General features: G+C 39.4%; 1 protein-coding gene across 1 annotated transcript in view; it reads left to right on the plus strand.

Moving 5' to 3' along the window:
* LOC122813387 (adseverin-like) overlaps positions 1–25312 on the plus strand; it is a 308408-nt gene that overhangs the window by 193765 nt on the left and 89331 nt on the right. The window contains exon 12 of the mRNA XM_044085682.1: positions 24841–25011. Coding sequence (XP_043941617.1) covers positions 24841–25011 — 171 coding nt within the window. The remainder of the gene's footprint in view (positions 1–24840; positions 25012–25312) is intronic.

The following is a 25312-nucleotide window of genomic DNA, read 5'->3' on the forward strand; positions in this document are numbered from 1 at the left end:
TTTTTTAACAGGGTTTTTAAGCTAGCAGCACTTTGTTTTGAAGCAGTCATGCCAGTTGTTTTTTTCTTTTTTCTTAGGTATTTTCCATCATTTGCATTGTTTTGTTTTGCTTCCTAAGTGGATTGGGTTTTGCATTACCCACTTTCCAATCCAAGGCTAAGGGGTGGGTTCATTAAAGCATTACTTGGATTTCCCCAGGGCTACAGCAGTGTTCACGGCATTTTCTATTTCTGCTTCTAGGCTTTCTTTTGTTCATTGCATGGTTTCTTCTAAGCTGGATTACTCCTGCATTATTTTGGAGGCCCTCTCTACCTGCCAGTGCATCCTTTCTCTAAGCAGCTATTCCTTCCTAGGGCTGGTAGCTCTGCCACACTGAGTTTTGTACCTATGGCTAGTTCTATGTTGGCAGATCCACTGTCTCTGTGTGAGTTGATCTGCATTGCTTCCCTACCCAAATTTATAAATACTCCAAATAGAGGATTGAAATTGGCACATTCCTTTTATAGTACAGTTTGGGGTGGTATTGTTCTGTAAGATGTTGCAGATCCACATTGTTTCAGTTGTATTTATTTTTGGTTCCCTCTGATGATTGGGGTTATTGACATGAGGATTGAATTGTGTTTTGTTTTTTGTTGTCTTCTGAATATTGGTGCAAGGGGTGTTGTGTGTGTTGGACCTCTTTTTTTATTGGATTTATCTTTGGGGGGTTGACAGACATCTGGGGTAAGAAAGATCTCTTCAATGACCCTTATTGGTATTCAGTACATGACATCAGGTTTTGCATCAGCATGTATTGTCTAAAGAATAACAATTATGAATTTCTAATGTTTGACATTACTGGCTATACTTCTCAGTAATTTAACATAAAACAAACATTTACGAGTGACGGAAAACATATGAGACAAAATCAGGGATGCTCTGCAGAATGAGTGACAGTTGAGTGGTGTAGATTAGCGATGTATATGCACTTTGCAGAGTGTACCTCCTTGCTGTGCAGTAGCTTAGCAGTTCTGCATACTTTCTGAAATGAGAGTTAGCATCTTGTCCGCATTTTTTGCACACTATTAAAGCTTCATGCACAGTGTCTCTGAAACTCACTCATGACCTACACTGTGAAAGGTAGTCTCCTTAAAATACAAGGAAAAGGCCAGCTGCCACTTTAGGGCACTATGCACTTATGCTACAGTCATGTTACTTTACTGCATATCAAAAAGACAGCTGGTGCCAGAATGTATGCAAATGGCTTACACAGAATGAGTAAATGTGCTGTTGCAGTTCAGCAGCAAATATACAATGTATCAAAGCTGTGTCTTGAAACTGCTGTACAAAGATAAGAGATAGGCGTCATGGCAGTAAGGCATTCAGTAAGCTCCTGTGGAAACACAGGCCTGTCAATTCCATCAGTGGTGCAGCGTTAGCTTTCGACGTGAGACAAAGGTAGTCTCGACGAACAGAAAATAATCAGAGTAATTAGGTTATTCTACTCTAGAAAGTCCATTTAGATGCCTTATAAGCTGATTCATGAGTGATATGCTTCTGCTTATGTACACCTGAATCTTAACTGACTGAAGCTTCAGTGGGATTAACCAAAAGTCAAAGCTTAAATATGATTAAAACCTCTAAAAAATAAAGATTTTTTGCAGTGAGCAAGCCACTGCACCCCCATGTGGGAGACTTGACACCGTTACCTAACTTACTTAAATACACTAACTCCACAGTCATACAACTGTTTAGAAAAATCACACAAACATTGCATCACTGCTAGCATACTGGCAGAAAGCGCAAAGGCAATGAATTTTCAACAGCAAACACTAGCTACCCAGTTCAAAAATCAGTACGTCACTAAGTCAAAGCCTTGGCTATTTTGAACTCATTTATTAGCTCAGTCCCTTGATATACATAATAGTGTAATAACAATGCTTTGGTTTTCCATCTTAAAATGGCAGATTATGACCATCACTTCATGCTTTTGGCTGAGAAAGGATATCTCTCGAAGATATTTTGGAGGAGTAGACAATATTCATTTTGCAGTCCCAGCTACACTAGGTCTTGGATCCAAAAATGATCTTTTCTAGGCATTTAAGAAGCCAGCACAGACATGTAAGTAGAAAAAGACTTGACGCCAGATTGCACAATTTACATTTTGCATGCATGCAATGTTCATCTATGCCTGCTTGAGAACCTTGCATATATTCCTGATATGATGTTATCTCTTTCATTCCTCCTCATGGATGGGTTATGGATCCTACCCTTGGATCCGACTCGTCTGCATTTTTGCAGACTAGGATCCAAGTCTCAAGCTCCTCCCACTTCCTATAATCCACCACCTCCTAAGTAGCTCCCTCAGGTCTCATTTGCCACCAGCTATGTCAGACATGGTCGCTGAGTCTCGAGAAAGATTTCTTACAGAGTGTGATGTTTTTCTCGGATAAGTGTTTTCTTCTTATGCTATATTATTCTTTTTGATATTTCCTGTCCTTCCATTGTTGTTTGGGTGTATTTTCCTCCCTTCTCTTAGACCATCAGCTTGTTCCTGTCCCTTGCTGCACTTTTCTGGTGTTACCTGTTGGTCTGTGGATTTTTCCCTTTTCTGCTGTTGATGCTGTTAATTATATATAAAATAAATGTAGTAGTTTAGTTATATATTTAGTTACACAGGTAGTTGGTCTTGGGCTTTCTTCTGGTCAGCAGTTGTGTTTTGCCTCATTTTTTCTCTTGTGTCTGTATATCGTGTTCATGTTCTTCTGTTGTGTGTTAGTCAAGCCATGTCATAGAAGCCCTCTGACTTTAAAAGGTGCTCAGAATGCGACCATAAATTCCCGCATTCCAGTGCCCACTCCCTGTGTGTTTGTTGTCTGGTTCTGGAGTATCTGTGGTCGACCTGCTCTATTTGTGAGAGTTTTAATCCTAGGGCTGTAGCCAACCACAGAAGTAAGTTGATTTTAAAGGGCCTTCTGCCTGCTTCCAGTTCCTCTCTTGGGTCTCAAACTCCCTCAAAGAGTGTGACAGGGTCATCTGACTCCAAGAATTACCGTCATAAGTCCTCAAGGGCATCTTCAGAGCCACCCTTCAAAGTTCCAAGGCCTTCAGATCCGACGAGTTTGAATCCTAGGCCCACGTCTGCCCCGGCAAACCCAAAGCACTCTTTGGATCCATCCAGTTCTTAGCTTATCTCAAGTTCTCCTGAAGCTGCTCTTGCCATCTCGGATCCTAGGTCTATGGATCCTACAGCTAGGGGTCCCATGCTGGTGCTGGGCATTGAGTCAGCCCATTCTCTCGGGATTCAGCAGACTTCTGCTAGGCACTCCAGGCCTCCATCAGTGGCTTCTTCCAGGTCTTCTAGAAGCCTTTTGGAGGCTGATGTGGATAGGATGATTAGAAAGATACTCAAGACTCAGATCCAGTTGGTGGTCTTCTCTGTACAATCCCCTCTGGGTTCTGCTAGTGTTTCCCTCCAAGCTCAGTCTCCTTGTCTGATCCACCCCTTGGTATCAGAGTCTCAGGATCATAGCGAGCCAAGCTTTCCTTCTTCCACTCCGGCCATTGCCCTGACCTCCTCAGCTTTATTGTCTTCAGATAGCAGCAGGTCTTGGATCTGGGATGTCCCCATCAGATCCGGGGGGGGGGTTCTGCTCCAACTATGTCAGAGCCATCTGTTCCCCTCGGCACTTCAGCACTGGAAAGCTCGGGTCCAATTCTACCTGGAACCCATGGTTCGGGGATTCCATCCCTCTCTTCTTCAGTAGCTTCAGCTCCATTGGATCTGGGGAGGGATTCACTGGGCCCCTTGGTGTTCCAAGTTGTAGAAAAGGCCTTCTCTAGCCATAGGGAAACAGTCTGTTTGAGCTATGACCCCTTCCATTGACTTCCCTTGGATCAGAGACTTCAGCCTGTCATACCTGTCAGGAGTCAGCCCATCCAGACCAGCTTCCATACAATTCCCCTAGATGGAGCCCCCTCCTATTCTAAGACCTCTCCTGACCATCCCACAGTTGACATTCTTCATAAGAAGGTGTGCAAAAGGAGGTACATTGACATCGCCTTGGAGTCTGTCACAGAGGACATGGATTTTGATGAAGGGGAAGGATCCCCCAGATCACTACCGGAGGGCATCTCCTTTGGAGGCATTTTAGAGATCCTGAGGCAAAGAGGTGGTTGGTCAGCCTAACCTCCATTCTCTGAGGAGTCTGTGTTTTTGGAGGCTTTTGGGATGGGCCGATCTACATCCTGGGTTTTTACCCTGGCAGACAAGCTTGTGGATTTGGTGTCCAGTCAGGCTTGGAGGGAGCTGGACTCCAATTCTCAAGTGCCTGGACAAATTTTTATCTCCTCCAAGGACAGACCATATAGGACCAAGGGTATTCCCGTGGATGCCATGGTTCTGGCAGCAGCTAGCAAAAAGGAGCTAGCTCCACTGTCCATCCACTGAACAGGGACTCCAGAGTGATGGACAGGTTTGTTAAGCGCGTTTATGCTTCTGCCACTTTCTTGCTGAGAGCATTGAACTACCTGGCACACTTTACTCAATTGCAGAGGGAACTGCTGAAGGAACTTTCAGACTCTCTGGCAGAGATCATGTCGGCAGAGGACTTCAAGAAGGTCTCCCCCAACTGACAACTCTTTCATCTTTGTCCAATTCTTCCATGAGGCTTATCTCCCATTCCACGGAGGGTGCCTCATGGGGAACTGGTTCAGGCATTGCTATCTGGAGACATGCCTGGATGAGGCTTTGTGATTTTGCGGAACTTTTTAAAGCATCCTCTGTCAACACCCCATTTGATGGATCCTCGCTTTTCGGTCCATCAGTCAAAGAGACCCTAACCTGCAGAGAGCAAGAAGGAAAGGAAGACCTTATCTGCCATCGGGGTCAAGTTCTCTACTCCTCAGTGCATGTTTTCTAGAAATCAGTGCAGTGGAAAAAAAAAACTAGTTCTGAAAATCTCAGGGGTCTTCCCAAGATCAACAAGGGGATCCTTCCTCTAGAGTCAGAGGAGGAAGTGTCAATGGGAGAAGCTGCACCAGGGGCAGAGGGGGTCCACAGAATCAGAGCTTCAGGGAACCTTTCTCTGATAGACCCTAACAGTGCCCCTGAAGCACTGCCTGACTGCTCATCTCTGGATGCAGTCGGGGGTTGTTTTTCTCTGCACTCTACTACCTGGACTGATATAATGCAAAACAAGTGGGTGCTAAAGATTATATCCAGAGGTTAATTTATTCCCTTCTTCCTTCCTCCTTCAGAGAGGTAAAAGAGACTCCCTGATATTCTACCCAGTCAGAGGGAGTTTGCAGTAGCAGAAATTCAAAATCGACTGCAAAAAAGAGTCATCCAAGCGGACCCGACCAAATAAAAAGGATTCAGAACATGCTCTCGCTTCTTTTTAGTGCCAAAGAAAACCAGGGACCTGACATCCATTTTGGATCTAAGCAAATTAAATTTTCTCATAAAGAAGGCAAAGTTCCAAATGGTGACAATTCAGTTCATTCTACTTCTACTGCAGAAGGACAACTGGATGTGCTTAGTGGACTTAAGTCATTCCCTCCTGTAGAGCTCTTTTGAGTGTGTACCTTTAACTCCTAGTGGGCGTGGCTTCAGCATTTAAAAATTGAAGTTATCACCATACATTTTTAACAAATACCCATTGACAGAGGTCATATATCAATACAATTGTATTTGCTGTCATGTATGCTTCAAGATAAAATTTTCCGATACCTTGTATGTAACATGGTTTTAGAATTATTAATGCAAATATGAACAGGCAATATTTGACGCCTAGAGGAGCAGTAGGGTGTAACTGCAGAAACACCTGGAGACGTCACTCGGCTGTAATGAGTTGATGCATACTGTCACATCAAAATAGACAGATGCTACAGAAATCATCTGTGCTTCTGGCTGGGAGCCAGTCATTTTCAATTCAGAACTTTGCCTTTTGGACTCACCACAGTCTCCAGGGTGTTTACCAAATGGATAGCAGTAGTTGCATGTCACCTGAGACTGCAAGGATTTCGGCTATTTCCATATCTCGACGACTGGGTCTTCACTGCCCCAACCAGGCATCAACTTCAACAGGCCAGGGATTATTTCTTCAACCTTGCCAGTCATCTGGGGATTACTATAAACCTAACAAAGTCAAACCCGTCTCCGGTGTAGAGCTTAGAATTCATTGGAGCTGCCTTGGACACAGTGAACCAGATTGTGGTTCTACCCTCTCAATCAGACCTTGAGAGATCATGTCCAAGCCATCTTAAACTGATTTTCCCCACTGGTGAGGTTAATACTTCAGGCTGTATGTTCGGAGGTGGCTACCATTCCATTAGTCCCTCTTGCACGGTATTTTAGGTGAGTTCTCCAATGGACTTTGGCTACTCAATGGTTTATATACTACCAGCCTCTATCTGTTCCTATCAAGATGACTGCAGTTTGCAGAAAGCATCTTCAGTAGTGTTTGCTGTCAGATGACCTAACAATAGGCAGACCCTTCCTCCTTCCTTCTCCCTCAGCCACAGTGACCACAGATGCTTCCCAGTTGGGTTGGGGGGCATTTCAAGGGAAAGATGGTCCAAGGCACGTAGTCACACACAGAGATCAGATTGCATATCAATGTTCTGGAGATGAGAGAAGTCCTCCTCATGTTGCAAGCCTTTTAGGACATTCTCCCTCTAGGAACGATTGCGATTCACACAGACAACATGTTAGGGGTGTGGTATATCAACAAACAAGGAAGAACCTGCTCTTACCCACTGTGTAGAGAGGCCACAAGGGTTTGGGAGTAGGAGATGTCTTTGGACCATTTTCTGCTTGCAACTGACATACCAAGGAAATCCAACAACCTGGCAGACAAGTTCAACAGGTCCATTCTGACATCTTATGAGTGGTCCCTCAATCAGTCAGTAGCATACTTGATTTTCAGCCATTTTAGCCAACCTTGCTGTGACCTATTTGCATTCCCCTAGAACAACAAGTGCAGCAACTATTTCGCTCTGATCCCCCCTACGGTGGAGTCCAAGAGGGACACTTTAGTCTATGATTGGGTGGGGATTGGCCCCCTGTCTCCTCTATGCTTATCTCCCTCTACCCTTGATCCCAAAGTTTCTCCTGAAAGCAAAGCATCTAAAGTACTCAGTAATCCTCATTGCCCCTTATTGGGCTTGTCAGATTTGGTTCCCCTTCCTCTGGTCTCACCAGAAATATCCTCCATGGATTCTGGAACCCAAACAGGACCTCCTTTGTCACCCGATAGAGGGTTTTCACACCAATCTGATGTATGTTAAATTGACCACTTGGTTTCTTCACTTCCAGTGATTATGCAAAGGTCCAGGCTTGCTTGCCCCATCCGAGACATTATTTTACCCTCTCAAAAACAAGCTACCAAGAAAGTCTATGGGAGTAAATGGAAAAGATTTGTTTTCTGAGCTTCTAAAGAGAACATTGACCCTTTCTCAGAACCAATTTCAACTATGCTTCTTTTGCTGGCATCTGTTTTTAAAAAAGGAACCAGCTTCTCCACTATCAAACTTCAATTGGTAGCAATCTCTAACTTTCATTCCGGCAATGTTTTCAAATCCCTGTCAACTCTGAAACTGTGCAAGGCCTTCTTGAAAGGGATCTTCCTCCTCAGGCCTCCAGTAAAACATCCCTCCCCACCATGGGATCAAACTGTGGTCTGGCAAGGCTTAACTCAAAATCCTTTTGGACCAGCCTATGATTGTGACTTAAAGTTTCTTTTATGGAAGACAGTCTTTCTCATTGCTATTACCTTAGCAAAGAGAATCTCAGAGATTCAGGCCTTGTCTTTTAAGCCTCCTTACATTGTTTTCCACAAAGAGGTTTACCCTTCATACTAACCCCTCCTTCATGCCTGAGGTAGCTACAGAATCCAATCTCAACCAAACTATTCAGCTACCCCCCCCCCAAATTTTTCTAATGAGGGAGAACATTTGTTGCACTCTGTGATTTTCAAAGGCAATTATTTTTTATCTGCACTAGACAAAACCTTTCTGGAAATCAGAACAGTTATTTATGCCCTTCTCTCATAGCTGTGTAGGTCAGGTGGTTTCTAAGGTTTCTCTTGCTAAATGGCTAACAAACTGTATTACCTTCATTTATACCAAGAATGGATTACAGCTACCTCATCCTCCCAAATCTCACTCAACTAGTTCTACGTCCACCTCATCCACCTCCTCTTTCAGGACATCTTTGGATGATATTTGTGCTGCAACCACCTGGTTGAAGGCTCACACCTTTGTCTCACATTACAAATTAGACATTATTTCCACTAGCAGAACTTCCTTTGGTTCAGAAGTGCTCCGGCGTGTCCTTCCTTGAGACCAGCCAGGAGTTACATAGCTGAGGACTCTATCCATCCGTGAGGAGGAATGAACGAGACAACATCAGAATTATTAGTTATGTACTTACCATAACTTGGTATCTGGGATGTCTTCTTTCATTCCTCCTCACCTTCCCTCCCTGCCATCCCCCTACCCAGTGCTGTAGAAGATCTGGAGAGAACTTTTTAGGAACTGATGTTCTTAGTTTTGAGCCTCTGGTTATCAATGTATAGTCCTTTCTTCTTTCTCTGCTCTCTGTCCATTAATGGGCAGCAAAATCAGTCTGAGGAAGCTAGTTAGGGGATGATGCATTATGGGAAGTGGGAGGAGGTAGAGACTTGGATCCTAGTCTGAAGAAATGTGGCTGAGTCGGATCCGAGGGTCAGATCCGTAAGCCATCTGTTAGGAGGAATGAAAGAAGACAACACAGATACCAAGTTAAGGTAAGTACATAATTAATAATTATACTGATGACGAATGTGATATATGAAACAGAGACCATTAAATATATTTCCTTACATACTGGTTTGTCACCTGCTTCTGGTATACTTATTTTATTTTGGTTTGCAGAAATTTCCTAAACATGGTAACTCAAGTTCTTGAAATGCATTTTAGTGCACTGTCCTCAACAATCCCCTAATAAAACTGTATGATACTGTAGTTAAATTGTTCTATTTCAGGACACCAGATCACTGTTACAAATACTCTTGTTAAGCATGTCCTTAAGACTGAAGCAGATGGTCGCCTTATTTGTTATATATATTTTGGTAACTAGTAAGTCTAACTGGCAGGAGCCTATTTATAGTAAATTACCTGAGAGAAAACCTGAGATGTAGCGCAGCAGTACTTAGCCAACACAAATCTGCAATTATGATATTAAAGTATAGCCCATAGAACATAACACATACAGAACATAAAATATATTACAAAGCTTTGCTACATATTGTACCTTCTGGCAGTAGTAGGTGTAAGCTGTATATATAGGCTCCTTTTTTTAATATCAGACATTGTAATTATCCATACTGACTAGATAATGCGTTACAGAACTGAGAAAGTTCCTATTCATTCTACTATGCATGTTACATACCTTGCTGATTTGGATACCAGTGAAGAAAGCTAACTGCTGAAACCGGTTTGGTTGACAATAAATCAGTTCTTTTGCTATACACACTCAGGGTGCTGGATTTTGTTTGCAGTATTCAAGGTTGGTTTATCCGTGCATCAACCGTACGTGCTAGCCTGCTCTTCTGTACGTGATTTGTAAGGTTGCCTACCTGAATGGCCATGTGCCGCACCAGCTTCTTTTAACTCAGCAACATTTACCTGGGTGAGGAGCTCTGGAATGTACCTCTATCTGTATGACTGCAGTGTACACAGCAGGCCTTCCAAACATCAAAACTTGGGTTTCTGTAAAACAAGACAAAGAAATTATCACTTTGCAGAAGATCAGACTTCTAGTAGTATGTCTGTGCTCTGTGCAAACAAAAGGACCACATAATGAAGAAAGTAATGTGGAACATTTGCTACATTCCTTAAACAGTTGACTTTACATTCCTTACCAGAAATCTCCTACAGCCATTGTGTGGTTGTAACTTTTAACAATGTGACCTATCTGGCATATAGGTAAATATACTTTTGGAGACTGGAGTTTAGCTGACATTGGCATAACTGTCCAAGCTTCTACGACTGTTGCGGTTAATTTGGAAAAGTCTAGGATGATCACATAAAGCTATTTTCTCCATGTAATCTGGAAGTTGGAATTTTTGTTATCAAAACCACTCCAGTCATACTTTTATTGAATTTATATTACTCCTTATAAAATTAATAACATCAAACAAATGAAGTTATATGTTGGAGATGAAAAATAAACACTAAAAGCAAACTGATATTACATATCTTTTTTAAATGTGAAAAATAAATATTGGGAGGATGTCCTCTCTTTCTTTACATCATCATGGTATGATAACTGTATAATATAAGAGTCTCTGATACAAACAAATGCTCCACTTCCTGACTGTGCAAACTCGTCACAGTATCCTGTAGTTTGGGCTTTATTAGAATTAGCAAGGAAGGTAATTAACAACACATTGGAAGAGTGAATCAACTCCTAGCTTTAGTGAATTTATAAAATTTGCCACTGCTATATGTCAACAAGAAGTGTGGATTATAACTCAGAGAACTAATTGTAAAAAGACAATTTTAAATTCTGAGTGAAATTTAAGTTATTGCTGAAGAAATATAACTAATTGTCATTTAAAAGGTCATGAGGAAAATCTTTGATATACTTATGAAGTGTGATCTTTTTATGTTATATATAACTTTGTAAATAGTTAATGATTGTGCTGTTATATTAAAAATGTATATTTTCTTCTTAGGAAAAAAACACTCCATTCACTTATATGTCTAACATATTCCTATTAGAGGGTTAAGCACATCTGTTAAGTCACTTATCTGGATCACTCCATAGATCCTTTTCAGCCAAGACTAAGGTCTGTAGGCAGATGTACAAATGCATAAAATGTCAGTGGAAAATAAATCTACCAAGCTTTGTGTCACGTGCTTGTTAACAAATTGCAAACAAGTATAAACATGAGTTTAGCTCTTCTGCAGATATGAATACACGTGACAAAGATTATGACATAAGAGTTGTTAAATAGGCCACCAAATAACTGAAATATAAGAACTGTGCAAACAGATAACTGAAAATGTAGAAATACCACAGGTAAAGGTCAGACAGTAAATTCCTCAGGTAGTACAGCTAAACAGGGGAATTAGAGGCTTAGGAAAACTATTTAGGTTAGGGAATGAATAAACTAACAGACTATTTTATTTGCAAAATTACATGGTGAATCAACAAGGAGATATTCAGTGATTCTTCTTTTAAAATATTTTAATTCCTAAAACAGTAAATATATTACCTTTTAGGTATGAGACACACTGGCACTATACAAATCACATCTCATTTTTCCCATAATTTGCCTTACCGTCTCATGCTGTTTCCCATAATTTGCCTTACAGTCTCATGCTGTCTCCCATAATTTGATTTACCGTCTATGTTGTTGTTGCTGTTAAGTGTTGTCAAGTTGATATTGAGTCATGGTGGCTGTATAGATGTCCGGACCTGCGCTCTGTCCTTAGATAACTAATTAATGAGAGAAAGGCATGCACTTCTGTAGTAACTCTGTCATATATAGATAGTTGTCCAGACCTGCGCTCTGTCCTTAGTCAGATAACTAATTAATGAGAGAGAGGCATGCACTTCTGTAGTTACTCTGTCATACATAGATAGTTTATCCAGACCTGCGCTCTGTCCTTAGTCAGATAACTAATTAATGAGAGAGAGGCATGCACTTCTGTAGTTACTCTGTCAGCCCATCACACTGCTGATCTTTCTCATTTACACTAACCTTCAACTTTGTCATTTGGCCTGTCACTTGCCCATGCTGTTTATGCACAAATATTAGACACTGCAAGTATACACAAGTAGATAATCTTGGTGGTGGTGGCATTTAACACTTTTTGAAATTTAAAATAAATACTTATTTTCATATTGATTATTATATTCAGTGCATAAGCTAGCTAAAATAAGTTAAACAAACTTTTTTAATATAAAATAGTTTGATTTATACTGAGTGGTTGATATTGGGGCCCTCTGGAGCTGAAGTTTTGGGTCCGGGGTGGCTACCCAAATCACCTGTGTTATAATCCGTTAAACTGCAGTGGTGGTGCTGCGGTAGCAATGTCGCCTCACAGTAAGACATTGTCCTGTTCGATTCTCAGCTAGAGCGTCTTCTGTGTGGAGACATGCGTGAATGGGCGTACCTTCGTTGAAGGTTGTGCATCAGGGCTGGCAACTCGGCACATAAAAATCTACTGCCAATCATTAGCGGACCGGAGTTCCGCTGTGGCGACCCCTAACTGGGAAAAAGTTGAAAGACGCAACAACAACAACTGAAAGTACATTTCCATTCCAGCATTAAGGGTAATTCTCAAAGTTTTTGTACAAGAACCAGAAATTGTGGGTGTAAATGATTGTTTTATTTTATGTATGTTAGAAGTTTAGATGCAATATGATCCTACTAGGTTTGATAAAACCCCTGGATGCTGTATTTCCTGAGTGAGGATACTCAAATGACAAACAGAGTGCAACGTTCCAAGTGTCAAAGACTAGCTGATTGAATGGATATCAGGAAATTCACTCCAGAAGAATTTTGTATCCTACTTCAGTGTACTGCAATTAACATTCTGTAGCACTGATCACCATTATAAAAAACATGCCTCTAGTGATGTATATGAAACTTGTTAATTACTTCCCACCAAACCATATCTTAACTCATTCACTCCAGAGCAGCTCAGGAAAAGCTGCCTGCTGAATTCCACCATAGGAACAACAGAGCAGCCTGAGCTCATTTTCAGAAAATCCATTTGTAATACTATACAGAAAACAAATGCTCATAACTCTTTAACTATAAGAGCTACACTAAAAATGTAAACGCGAAAGTTGTTCAGCAGACACTGACCTTTCCAACAGTGCAAATGTTGATAGTGCATATCAAAGTCATAATGAAATATTTGGCAAGGAATGCTGATATTGTGCAATTTTTTTTTTTGGAAAAGCAAAGCACAATATCTTGGTCTATGTACCATGCAGACCCATACAATTTGAATTTAATTTGTTAGTATGAATGTCAGCTTTAAAATGATACTTTAACCATAACTGTGTGACACTCCTTTCATGAGATATTCACAGAAATATGATTAGTATATTATTTCTCATAATTGATAAATAAACAAAGCATATCTCATCACCTGTAACAGACAGAGCCTACATATCAGTGTAGAAGTTGTGCATCTGAATGTCAGCTTCAAAATGATGCATCATTTGTGTGATTACCATGCTCCCTTGCAAAAATATGGGCATAATAATGAGAAGTATTGTAAATGTATAGTTTTCATATTCGTACAAGACTAAACAAACTGTGATATAGTGCCTAGACACAGTTCTTTTACCATGATGTAAGGAGTAACACTGTCTTCAAAATGATGCATTATTTCACACAATGTGGTGCTCCCTTGCAAAGTTATTTACCAAAATATGAAAAAAATCATAATTTCCATAACCTAAGTCGGAAACAAACTTTGATATCTGTCTATGAGTACAACATACAGGTACCATTCTTTTACCATGTTAGAACTATAAATAATCTTTTCAAAATGAGGTATTACTTAGCACATTCAGATGCTCCCTTGTCAAGTTATTTACCAAAATATGAAAAAAAATCATAATTTTCATAACCTAAGTCCAAAACAAACTTTGATATCTGCACATGTGTCAAACATACAGGCACAATTATTTTACCATGTTAGAACCAACAATACTGTCTTCAAAATGAGATATTACTTGGCACATTCAGATGCTCCCTTGCAAAGTTATTTACCAAAATATGAAAAAAAATAATAATTTCCATAACCATAAGTCTCAGACAAACTTTGATATCTGCACATGTGTCAAACATACTGGCACAATTCTTTTACCATATTAGAACCAGCAATACTGTCTTCAAAATGAGATATTACTTGGCACATTCAGATGCTCCCTTGCAAAGTTATTTACCAAAATATGAAAAAAAATCATAATGTCCATAACCTAAGTCAGAAACAAACTTTGATATCTGCCTATGAGTACAACATACAGGTACCATTCGTTTACCATGTTAGAACTATAAATAATCTTTTCAAAATGAGGTATTACTTAGCACATTCAGATGCTTCCTTGCAAAGTTATTTACCAAAATATGAAAAAAATCATAATTTCCATAACCATAAGTCTCAAACAAACTTTGATATCTGCACGTGTCCAACATACAGGCACAATTCTTTTACCATGTTGGAACCAGCAATACTGTCTTCAAAATGAGGTATTACTTGGCACATTCAGATGCTCCCTTGCAAAGTTATCTACCAAAGTATGAAAAAAATCATAATTTCCATAACCTAAGTCTGAAACAAACTTTGATATCTGCACATGAGTACAACAGACAGGCACTATTCTTTTCCCATGTTAGAACCATCAATACTGTCTTCAAAATGAGGTATTACTTAGCACATTCAGATGCTCCCTTGTAAAGTTAATTTACCAAAATATGAAAAAAAAAATCATAATTTTCATAACCCATGTCCGAAACAAACTTTGATATCTGCATATGAGTACAACATACAGGCACCATTCTTTTCCCATGTTAGAACTATCAATACTGTTTTCAAAATGAGGTATTATTTAACACATTCAGATGCTCCCTTGCAAAGTTATTTACCAAAATATGAAAAAAATTCATAATATCCATAACCTAAGTCCGAAACAAACATAGATATCTGCACATGTGTACAACATATAGGCCCAATTCTTTTATATGTTGGAACTATCAATATTATACATATACACATACAATACATATTCAATTGTACATGCTAGCACTCTCCTGAAACAGTTCTTTCTCAGCATCTTCACCAGCTTCTTACCACAGTTATTTGCCAAACTCATAAAAATATATTTTACACAACACATTTCATAATAGAGTTGTACTTACCATACTGGTCCCTACTTGGTCATGGGTGTTTTCCATTCTTCTCACAAGCTGCATATTTCCAATCCTGCATAGCTCTCCTCACACCATTGTGGATGTCAGTCAATAACAAGGCAATGCCTTCCTCAGTTAGGTGGACGCCATCCCTTCTGGACAGGTGAACATCTTTTGTGGTGATGTTGTCAGGCCAGATTGTAGTTCCACCAACCACACAAAATGACAGCGTGCACCACGACTGCAGGTGTTCAAAATTGCTCTGATTTGAAACCGCAGCCTTCCCAGTGGTTGACTGATGACATCATTCCTTCCAATGTGCAGCAACAAGGATGTTGGGCTCAGGGTAGATGGAACACTTCTCTTCCAACAACTGCAGTACTCTGCTCCAATGCATACCTCTTCTTGCAGTCTAGTATACCTTCAGACTGGATGTGGAGAAACTCATGTTGTAGTGGTTTTCAGTTATGGAGGCATGGCTGGCAGCCCAGTGAATGTAGGAATGGCCACATACCCACACTCTCACTTGTCGTTCTCCTGGTCGTGAAGCCATGTCAGTGTCAGAATGTGGACAAACCTGTACAGCAAAGAAAATGCAAACAGATTACTACTGATGTTTGACAGATCTGTTGGAAAAGTACATATATATGTATATCATAATGCATTACCTGGTTAGGCCATCCAAATCTTCACTCCTATCCACAGGGGCATTATTCTTATAAGTGGTGATGACGCTGCGGAGGTACATACCTACCACCCGTGAAAACACAAAATTACACACAACGACTGACAAGGGGGCACAGAAAGGGCACATGTAAAGATAAAAAACAGGGTAAGGACTGCCACTCCACTGATATGCCTAGGACAGGCACGGGACTTCAGGCGTCTGAAGTGTCCCATACCTGTGCTGGCTACCCACTCAGACTGCTGGTAGCAGCAATGACTCCTGATTGCATGCAGTGCCAGCACTCTGCCTTACCTCTACCTTTTCCATGTACATGTGTCCTTTCGGCAATGGTCATAAGGACTCAAAGGGAGCTAATGTAAAGGGTCTTACCCTGACCTACATACATTTACTACACCTGAAGGGAGGGAAACTAAGTGGAGAGCTCAACCAAGACAACATGTGAAAAGACTAATTCTGCCCCAGGCTTTGTCTATTTGCATGTGTCCTTTTCGAGGAAACACTGCATCACAGTGGCAGCCCTGAGGCCATTTCTACCTAGGACAGCAGCACAATGGGGCTGAACTGAAGAGTCTCCAAGTTCCCAATTGCAATCCAGGTCGATCACAAGATCCATGGATGGCTGGGTATGCCCCCCGTGATGCACCCACCAACACAAGAGAAGTTGGCATAAATCTCTGAAGAGGAACCTTCCTGACCACACTGATATTCATGTGTATGTGTATATGTGCAAGTACATTATGTACATACATATATATCGATATACACACATATGCACAGATATATATATATATATATATATATATATATATATAAAAACATCAGAGGTTTTGGAGGATAGCTAGTTGATTAAGAATGGAGGGGGTGGCTTGCAATGACTACAAATAGAGAAAAAACACAATCTGACTTGTGCATTCATCAAAGTGATAACGACTTCTACTAAAAGTGATAACTCACTGCTGTATTGTAACTGCACTTATTGCTAATGTGATAATGACCTTCCTTTCAGTACTGAAAAGTTATGCATGCTCAGACAAAGGTGATAATTGCTGCACATAACCTGTTGACTAGGCATTCATTATATTACCTTGTGCAACTGTTGTGTAACACAGACTCATTATCAGTAAGGAGAACACCTGAGTAATTCAGTAAAATAGTATAACACTTACATATTACTGAGCCCTTCCTCCCGTAAATTCCACACGACTGACAAAGCCAGGAAAAATGCACAAAAATATGGTAGCTCCATGCTGGCAGTTGTCAACAAGTGATAACTTTTATCTCACTCATGCAACTACTAATCACAAATAGAATAATACAAGCAGAAGTGATTTCTTGTCTGCTTATTTTACATTATTTAATTAGTCAGTGGTGTGTGTGATGTCTTATATGCTGGCATATTACACTATAATTACATTTCTGTGCTGTATTCTAAGTAATGTAACCATATTTAATTTTCAGACTTAATTTCTATGTTTCCCCACTAACCCCTCCAGTTGTTTGCATTGTGTATGCACAAGCACCAAAATGGCACAATCAACTATTTTGCTCAGTGGTCACATCAGCAGTCAGACCATGTACTTCCCTGATACACAATTAATTATTTCCCCAAGCAACATCCTCATTAGTATGTCCAGGTATACATGCATCTAAATAAAATGTTTTACCAAACAAGCCTTCAGTAACATTTCCTAGTATGTACTACCACCAGCATGAACACTTCACCCAAGCAACCCCTTCAGTAGAATGTTGAGGAAAAGGGTAGAAATATTATCCAAAATACTGGTTGAGCAATGCTAAAATCAGCAGTAAAATATATTTAACTAAGCCTCTCATACCACCCCAACATTATTCAACAGAAAGAAAGACTGAATCAGAATGTACGTGCAGAACAGTTAGATATATTTATCAGCACTCTTTGTTATGCATCATTCCAACATTTCTTCAGACAGAACTAGCATCAGTTTTCCTCAATAAAGTATGTGCATATTGTTAACAGGTAATAAATGATTCCTGAAAGCTGGATACATAAACAAAAAATGATAATAACAATGACTAAAACATATGCTTGTTACAACACATCTGTACTGCAATATTCTAGCAAATAGATCAGCTGAGAGAATGTTGAAATATGCACAATCACCAAAATGAAACGTTTTGCCAAAAACACATCAATTGCATTTCCTAGTATGTGCAACCAAAAATTAAGCAGTCACCCAAGCGATCCCTTGAATAAAATGTTGATATATGCACCCGGACCACTGAAAGTGCTTCATTCTGCCCACCGCACCACTGAAGCCTCAGCAATAAAATATTAAGCCTCTCGTACCACCCAGACATTATTCAGTAGAAAGACTAAATCAGAATATATGTTCAGAATGTTTGGATATATTGATCAGCACTGTCCCTGTTAGGATATATTGATCAGCACTGTCCCTGTTATCCATCATTCCAACATTTCTACATAACCAGGGACACGTTTATAGTGTTAGTATTGTTAACCTGAGAAGTATTTCCTCAAGGAACATCTTCATTAGCATGTCCAGGTATACAAATGCACCACCCTGAGACATTCACCCAAGCAGCCCCTTCAGTCAAATACTGAGGTATGCACAATCTTTTGTCTGAAGCATGTGGGAAATTGTATTATGATCTGATGAGACCAAGGTTGAACTTTTTGGCCACAATTCCGAAATGGACATTTGGCACAAAAATAACAGTTTGCATCACCAAAAGAACACCATCCCCATGGTGAAGTGGTGGCAGTATCATGCTTTGGGGTTGCTTTTCTTCAGCTGGAAATGGGGATTTACTCAAGGTGGAGGGAATTATGAACAGTTCCAAATACCGGTCACTTTTGTCCCAAAACCTTCAGGCGTCTGCTAGAAAGCTCAAGATAAAGAGGTATTTCAGCTTTCACCATGACAGTGACCCCAAGCATACATCCAAATCACAAAATCATGGCTTCACTCGAAGAAAATAGTTTTCAAATGGCACAGCCCAGACCTAACGCCAATAGAGAATCTGTGTGGTGACTTGAAGAGGTCTGTGCACAAGAGATGCGCTTACAGTCTGTCATTTGTTCCCAGTTAATTCAAGTACACACTTGAAAGCTGGACACATAAAAAGAAAAAAAATTATCATAATCATCTCTGAAGCCTGAGCTTTTTATACCATATTTGTACCACAATGACTCTAACAAATAGATCAGCTCAGACAACAGGTCATGGCACCATGGTACAAATTACTGTAAGCTAAGTAAATAAATAAAATGAAACAGAGGAAAACGTAGCTAGTAATCGATAATGTAACTGGCCCCCCACCCCACCCCAGTGAGTGCCACTGCATGGTGATTGCTAATCCTGACAGTAACCTTTTTTCCTGAATGACCCTTGACAACGTTATGGATCAAACATCGTCATTTTTCCCATTGGTGATTTCTAACTATACATTACATCACCATAATTTTTGTAGTGCTTCATCTTTATATTTGAAGATATTCAACAATGTACATTTAACTGAATGGTTAAAATTCCTGTTAAATGGCATCTTCAACAATCTTGAGTCTCAGGTCATTAAATTTCACCGCCAACAATCTCAAGTCTCATTTCTGTTTACTACCATCAGCCTAAATGTATAAAGCTAATTGTATGGTGCCGTTTGTTTTCTGCTCCATGCTTCCAGTGCTAGGTGTCTGAGCTGCGTTGTCACTTTCAAGCCTACAGTGCTTTAAAGGTAGACAACACATAGGGTTATTGCTATATTACTGCTAAATTATACTTTAATCTTGGCACTGAATTTACTACATTTAAAATTATTTAAATGAAACAACTAAGGCAAATGGATATTGGTAATTCTGTTAGCAGAAAACTATTGTAATGTACGGTGCACACTGGTTATGCTCTAAAACTGAAAGAAAAATAACCTTGTTATAATACGGTTCATACATAAGAACATTTTAATTATAAATATCACTTTTATAACTAAGCCACCACTGTCTTACCACACACACTGCAGTCACCATGGAGCTGTATAGGAAACCAAGTAATAGTTTTAAAAGATGTAACACATCTCACACTGCCAGAAAAAAAAATGACAGAACTAAAGTGCCCTGAGAAAAAAATGCTGCATGTTGTTTTATTTCAATGTCAATAGAAAAATCAGAGTTCTCCATTATCCTACAACAAACTGGGAAAACATAGACTGAGAGTGTATAAGATGGAGACATAGAGATGGAGAAAAATAAAGAAAATATTTTTCTGCTGTACAGATTTTGGAGTTGTCCCAAGGAAATAAAGCAAAACCTGGCAATATTGATGAAAATGATGATTAGATATTTTTATTTTAGCTCATCAGCCTAAGACAAATAACATCATTGCTAAATGGTTGCAGCTCATGGATAAGGTAAAGGAAACCCCAGTTACTTCATCCTGAGATAACCTAGCCATTAGAAGTCTTACTACTGCAGGGTATTTTCACCCTTGAACATGCAGATGTTACCGATGCATTTCTAAGAAGCTGTCAGTGGTTAAGAATTGCCTCGGAACCAAGATAACTGTCTGGGTAAATTCATTTTGGACACACAAGAAAAACAAACTTCTTCAACCAAGAAAATGGCACTGGAAACAAGTGAATGCACTTTGCAAACAGCTTGTTTTATTGCCTGCCATTCCGTGCCATTTTCTTTGCACTTTAAAACAGCTTGTTTTATTTATCCCTGTGCCGTCTTCTTGGTTAAATTCATTTTGTGTACAGGTCTCTGGTCAGCACTTTTAAATGACTAATTTCTAATTCCTGTGCTGGTTCTTTTCTGGCAGCCTTTGTGTCATCTGTTATGTGCTTCTTCTAAAACAAAGTTGCATTGATATGCACATGAATGCAGAAAAAAATGTTCGTTAATTTTCAAGGAGGCATATAGGTAGCAGATGTAACTAGGGATGAAGTATATAAGAACATGAGAATGTTCATAGGTTCATAGGTTTATACTAGGCTATCTGCCCTAAGGCATTTATAAGCCCCCAGCCTAAAGTTTTTAGGCTTACGCCACCCCTATATAAAAATACTGTGCCCATTAGTTTGTTGTGCCTCTGTCCAGCAGTGACACAGAGATGATTCCATCCACAGGTCAAGATTTCTCTTGAACAATGTTGATCTACATTAACTGCTTATGTACATTCGTTTACTCTATCAATTCAACAAAATGTATACTTAGGTAAACAATCCTGATGTGTCTAGCACTGGTGATATAAACAAAATTTTCACAACAATAAACCACACTGTTAAAAAAATTCCCTCCATCAAAGCCCTACTGACAATTTCCACCACTATGGAAGGAATCTATGTTCATGCAGTCCCTAAGTGACAAACCATGCCACTAATCCCCACTTTATACAGAACTTTGTTGAATGTATGTACTTATGCACTTTTATACCCTTTATTTTGTATGAAAATGAAACTATGTTAGAGTCACAGCCCTGTCATCTCCAAAGTGGGCAAAGGAGTGATAAGTGCTCATAACTGAGACTAAAAGCACAAAATCATCATCAACCCTCTTTTCCCCCATTTTCTACATGGGGCCAGGGTGTCATGTCAACTGCCACAAACTAGAAGCACAAAATAAAGCAGAATAAAGTGCAATTGTTTATAACTGCCAAAATCCCATCACTAATAATGTGCATTTCAAAATGTCAAAGAGAGATTTACAAAACTATCATAAGTTTATACTACCACCAGGGTCTTTACAAGCCTAGCCCTGCAACATAAACCAGTTTTGTCTTCCAAACTCCTTGAAAGTCTACATGGTTGGGTATTTTAGTAAAGAGATAGCCAAGACTTATGTTAGGAGATTACTTACTATCTGTTCATTTTTATTTCCCAGCCAATGACCAAGGTTTCTTTTGAATAGGGTCACAGATGTACTCAGCTTCGACAGAAGCTTATCCCATAGCACAGGAACCCTTTGAGACCTATACAGGTTTATCCGTAAAGTTATGTTTATGTTGTAGGTAAAGTTCAGGTACTTGGAGCTAATGTTTCTAGTGCCATTTGTTTTGCAGATGTGCATGAGATCCATCACACCTGGATATGAGGATGCCTTATATGCTAAGCACAGGCTGCCTCTCAGTAACCAGTAGAGACTGAGTACAGAGATAAGATCTTAATGTGCTCTGTATAGGGCAAGGAATTCATACCCTGGATTCTCCTAGTGAAAAACCTTTGAGGGCATTCCAACTGTTTCATCCTTGATAAAGTTAATATCAAATGGGGCACTGTACTCAAAAAGTGGGTCTGATAAAGGCTGACTACACTGGCACTACAACTTTATTGGCAAATCAGCTACTTTTGTGGACCATTTTAAGCCTAGTCACTTTGTCCTTGATAAGAATGTGAGTTAAAACTTTAACCATTATGCCAACCATTATGCCAACCCTCAACCCTTGGGTGATCATACCTCTGTAGAACACTTTTTCCAAAAAAATGTATGGTGTTGCAATACCTCATAAAATGTGCCATTACATTGATACAATCACAGTTTTAGAATACCTCATTTGTGATTACTACATCATGAAAGCATTATGTATCAAAGTAAAACACATACTAAAACATTTTTAGTGATCAACATTATCGACATTTGCAGGTTTTAGATTCAACTCGTCTGCCCCACCCACATCCTTTCCTCTGTGATGTATGACCAAGAAATCACAAACATAGCAACATTATCGTTCCCAGAGTTTACTATTAATAGTATAACATACATAAAAATACATCAAGTAGACACTCAGATTTGCACCACAATCAATAGCAATACAGTTCAAATTACAATTTGCAACACTGTACAATATTTCATATTAACAACACCACAAGGAATGGAAACCAAAACGATCAAGCTAATCTACTGTTAAAATAGCCACAACACAGATAAACAATACTGCTGGCCTCACACATATTTTATTGTTAAAAATTGTGACTGCAACAATAGAATATATACAGGCACAATAAACTTAAAATATTCCAAAGATCAGTTTATAGAAAATACATACCCCAAATCTTAATATTTCGCTTTCCATTATATCACACAATGTACTAACTACAATGTACTAACTACAATGTTATATATGGCACCCACAACCAGGTGAGGCTGTGAGGGTAACATGATAACAAGTGGCAAATGACTGCAATGTAATATGGACACATGGCACTGCCTTCCGGTTAATGTTAGGAGACTTGTTAAAGACAAAGTTTCTGTGTACACAAAATTTTAAGTGAAACATTTTATACAGTGATAACTCAGCACTCTAACCTCAAAACATATCTAGAATGTTATATTAAAACATTTTAACAATTACTATAACATCCTGTGGTTCCTGCTCAACAAATTATATAAAACAGACTCGGTTAAGGCACAGCACATCAGATCGCGGGTCCGCTAATGACTTGACAGTTATTTTTACCGTGAATATTCTACAGCGAAATGTTTTTGATTTATCTGTTTCAGTGCAACAAAACAGGTGGAAAATATCGGAATGTGGTTATTGCAGAACCATTCATGCAGAACACAAAGTGGACAAGCCTACTCATCCTAGGGTTAGAGCTACACCATATGAACATTTAGACAGTGTTATGAAGTACTGCTATTAACAGAAAAATAGAAGAGAGCCACTACCTCACACTAATTGTTTATCTTCAAGCAGTCATTACCATGCAGTAATTGCAAATGTACTAAACAGGGATCCAGTAGCAGGTAAAATCGCCAAATATTTGCAGAAGGAAAAGAAATACCTGCTGCTGGACCCTCTAGTTATTCATAAAAACTAAAAGAAAATAATGTTGTTGCAAGTGGTGGCTTGGATTGCAACAATCTGATTGGCTGCCACCACTTGCTTTATCAACTACTGACCTTAATGTAAAATCATGCTGAATCATAACTGCATAAGATAAATTACAAGTTCAGTTACGATTCCAGCGTGTTTTACATTAAGGTCAGCTAGAAATCTGCAATAGAGTTACTCATGCTTGTGGAAGGCACTTTGCAATTACTATCTTCTCATGGCTAATGAGTTAACAGTGCATTTGTGTAATCATTACCTTTGTTCTTGGCACAGATTTATACTTGCACATCTGTAGTATTCTGCACTGAATTGCACCTTACAGGGAAACCCTAGGTTCTTTAAGGGCATTTTTGTGCACTGGACCCCTTTTCGACTTTGTTGATGTAATGGATTCCTATGCATCTATTCTTTTCTTGTAATCATGCTAAAGCTTACATGCACATATATCAGCTGAAAAACATGCTATGGTCCATTGAGATTGCTGCAAAACCTCTGCAGATGCTTCCTGGCCAGTTGTTTCACTGTGACTCAGACAACACACAGTGGAACTACATCATCCAGGAGGGTATCTGTTGTATGATTAACATATTATTTTCTATCCAGAAGTTTCAACTCCTGTATAGATCAGAAGTTTTTTTTTAATATTTGCTTTTGTGTTCCATTCCTTTGTTGACCTCAGACATTTGTCCATCCAAACCAGTTAATGGGTCATTCATTTATTCCTCTTCTTCATCTCTGATCCCCACTTTATGATCCTAATGGCAGGGAGAACTTTTGTTACTTTGTGCGGGGGTGAGGGCTGGAGTCATGCAAAGCTGTGTGGGCCTTCATACATGCAAATCAAGTGTGTTTCAGTGCAGGTAATCCTTAACATTTGTATGTATTACATGAAATGCTGGTATACATGAGCTAGACACTGTATACACTGTAGATAAGAGTACAATCTCCTCATTGTATCTGGGGCTAGCTTCAAGACTATGAAGGTGAAGACCATAGCTTCACAGAAGAAAGTAGAACTGGTCCTTTGCCACATGACTGTTAGCCTCTCAACAGCTGATTCTATGGTACTCTGCCTACATTTGCCTTAGCTCAGCACCAGTGAATATGTCAGAACACAAGTTCAAAACCTGCACTCTTTCCAGTACTGAGATGTTCCAGTTTTCTCTCATAGGTAGTAAGTTATGGAAAACTGTCCTGGAGGTTCTTGTTAATACTTGCTTGCTTACATGAAATAACCAGTTACACAGAAAACATATTGCTTAAACTTTTTCATGTAGGCTACCTGATGTTTTTCTTTATCTTTGCTCTTGTTAAATACAGAAACAATAATACAAGATAGCCTTTAGGGTAGTGTACAACATGTGTTTTGACATCAAATAGTATCACTGTAGTAATAAAAAGTTAATGTTTTCTGTTTCAATAGGTGCGTGTACCACAGGGGTCAGAACCTCCTCATTTAATGAGTCTGTTCAAAGGAAAACCACTCATTATCCATGCAGGGGGAACATCAAGGGGGTCTGGACAAACACCTGCAGCTTCAAATCGTCTCTTCCATGTGCGATGCAGCACTTCTAAAGCCAGCAGAGCAGTGGAGGTGAGCTTTCCTTATTTGCGTTTTTGTCCTTATGTTTCCGCCACACTCACAAAGGTATCGGTAAAGGAATAATTATACAGAACTCTGTTCAGTTTATTAGCTCTGATAAACACCTCTTTCGCTTCCCTGCTTAAATGTAGTTTTAAGAAATTCATATTACGTAATATAAGTGTTTTTTATTCAGTGGGATAAAGAATATTTCAGACAGAAGACTCATCTTGTTTCTTCTCTAATTAACTTTGAAATACTTTAACAGGTGAAGACTTCATAAAATACCAGCATTTATTACTTTTGTCTGCTA

Source organism: Protopterus annectens, chromosome 10.part0, assembly GCF_019279795.1.
Source record: "Protopterus annectens isolate FY-2018-M chromosome 10.part0, PAN1.0, whole genome shotgun sequence".
Classification (NCBI taxonomy): Eukaryota; Metazoa; Chordata; order Ceratodontiformes; family Protopteridae; genus Protopterus; species Protopterus annectens.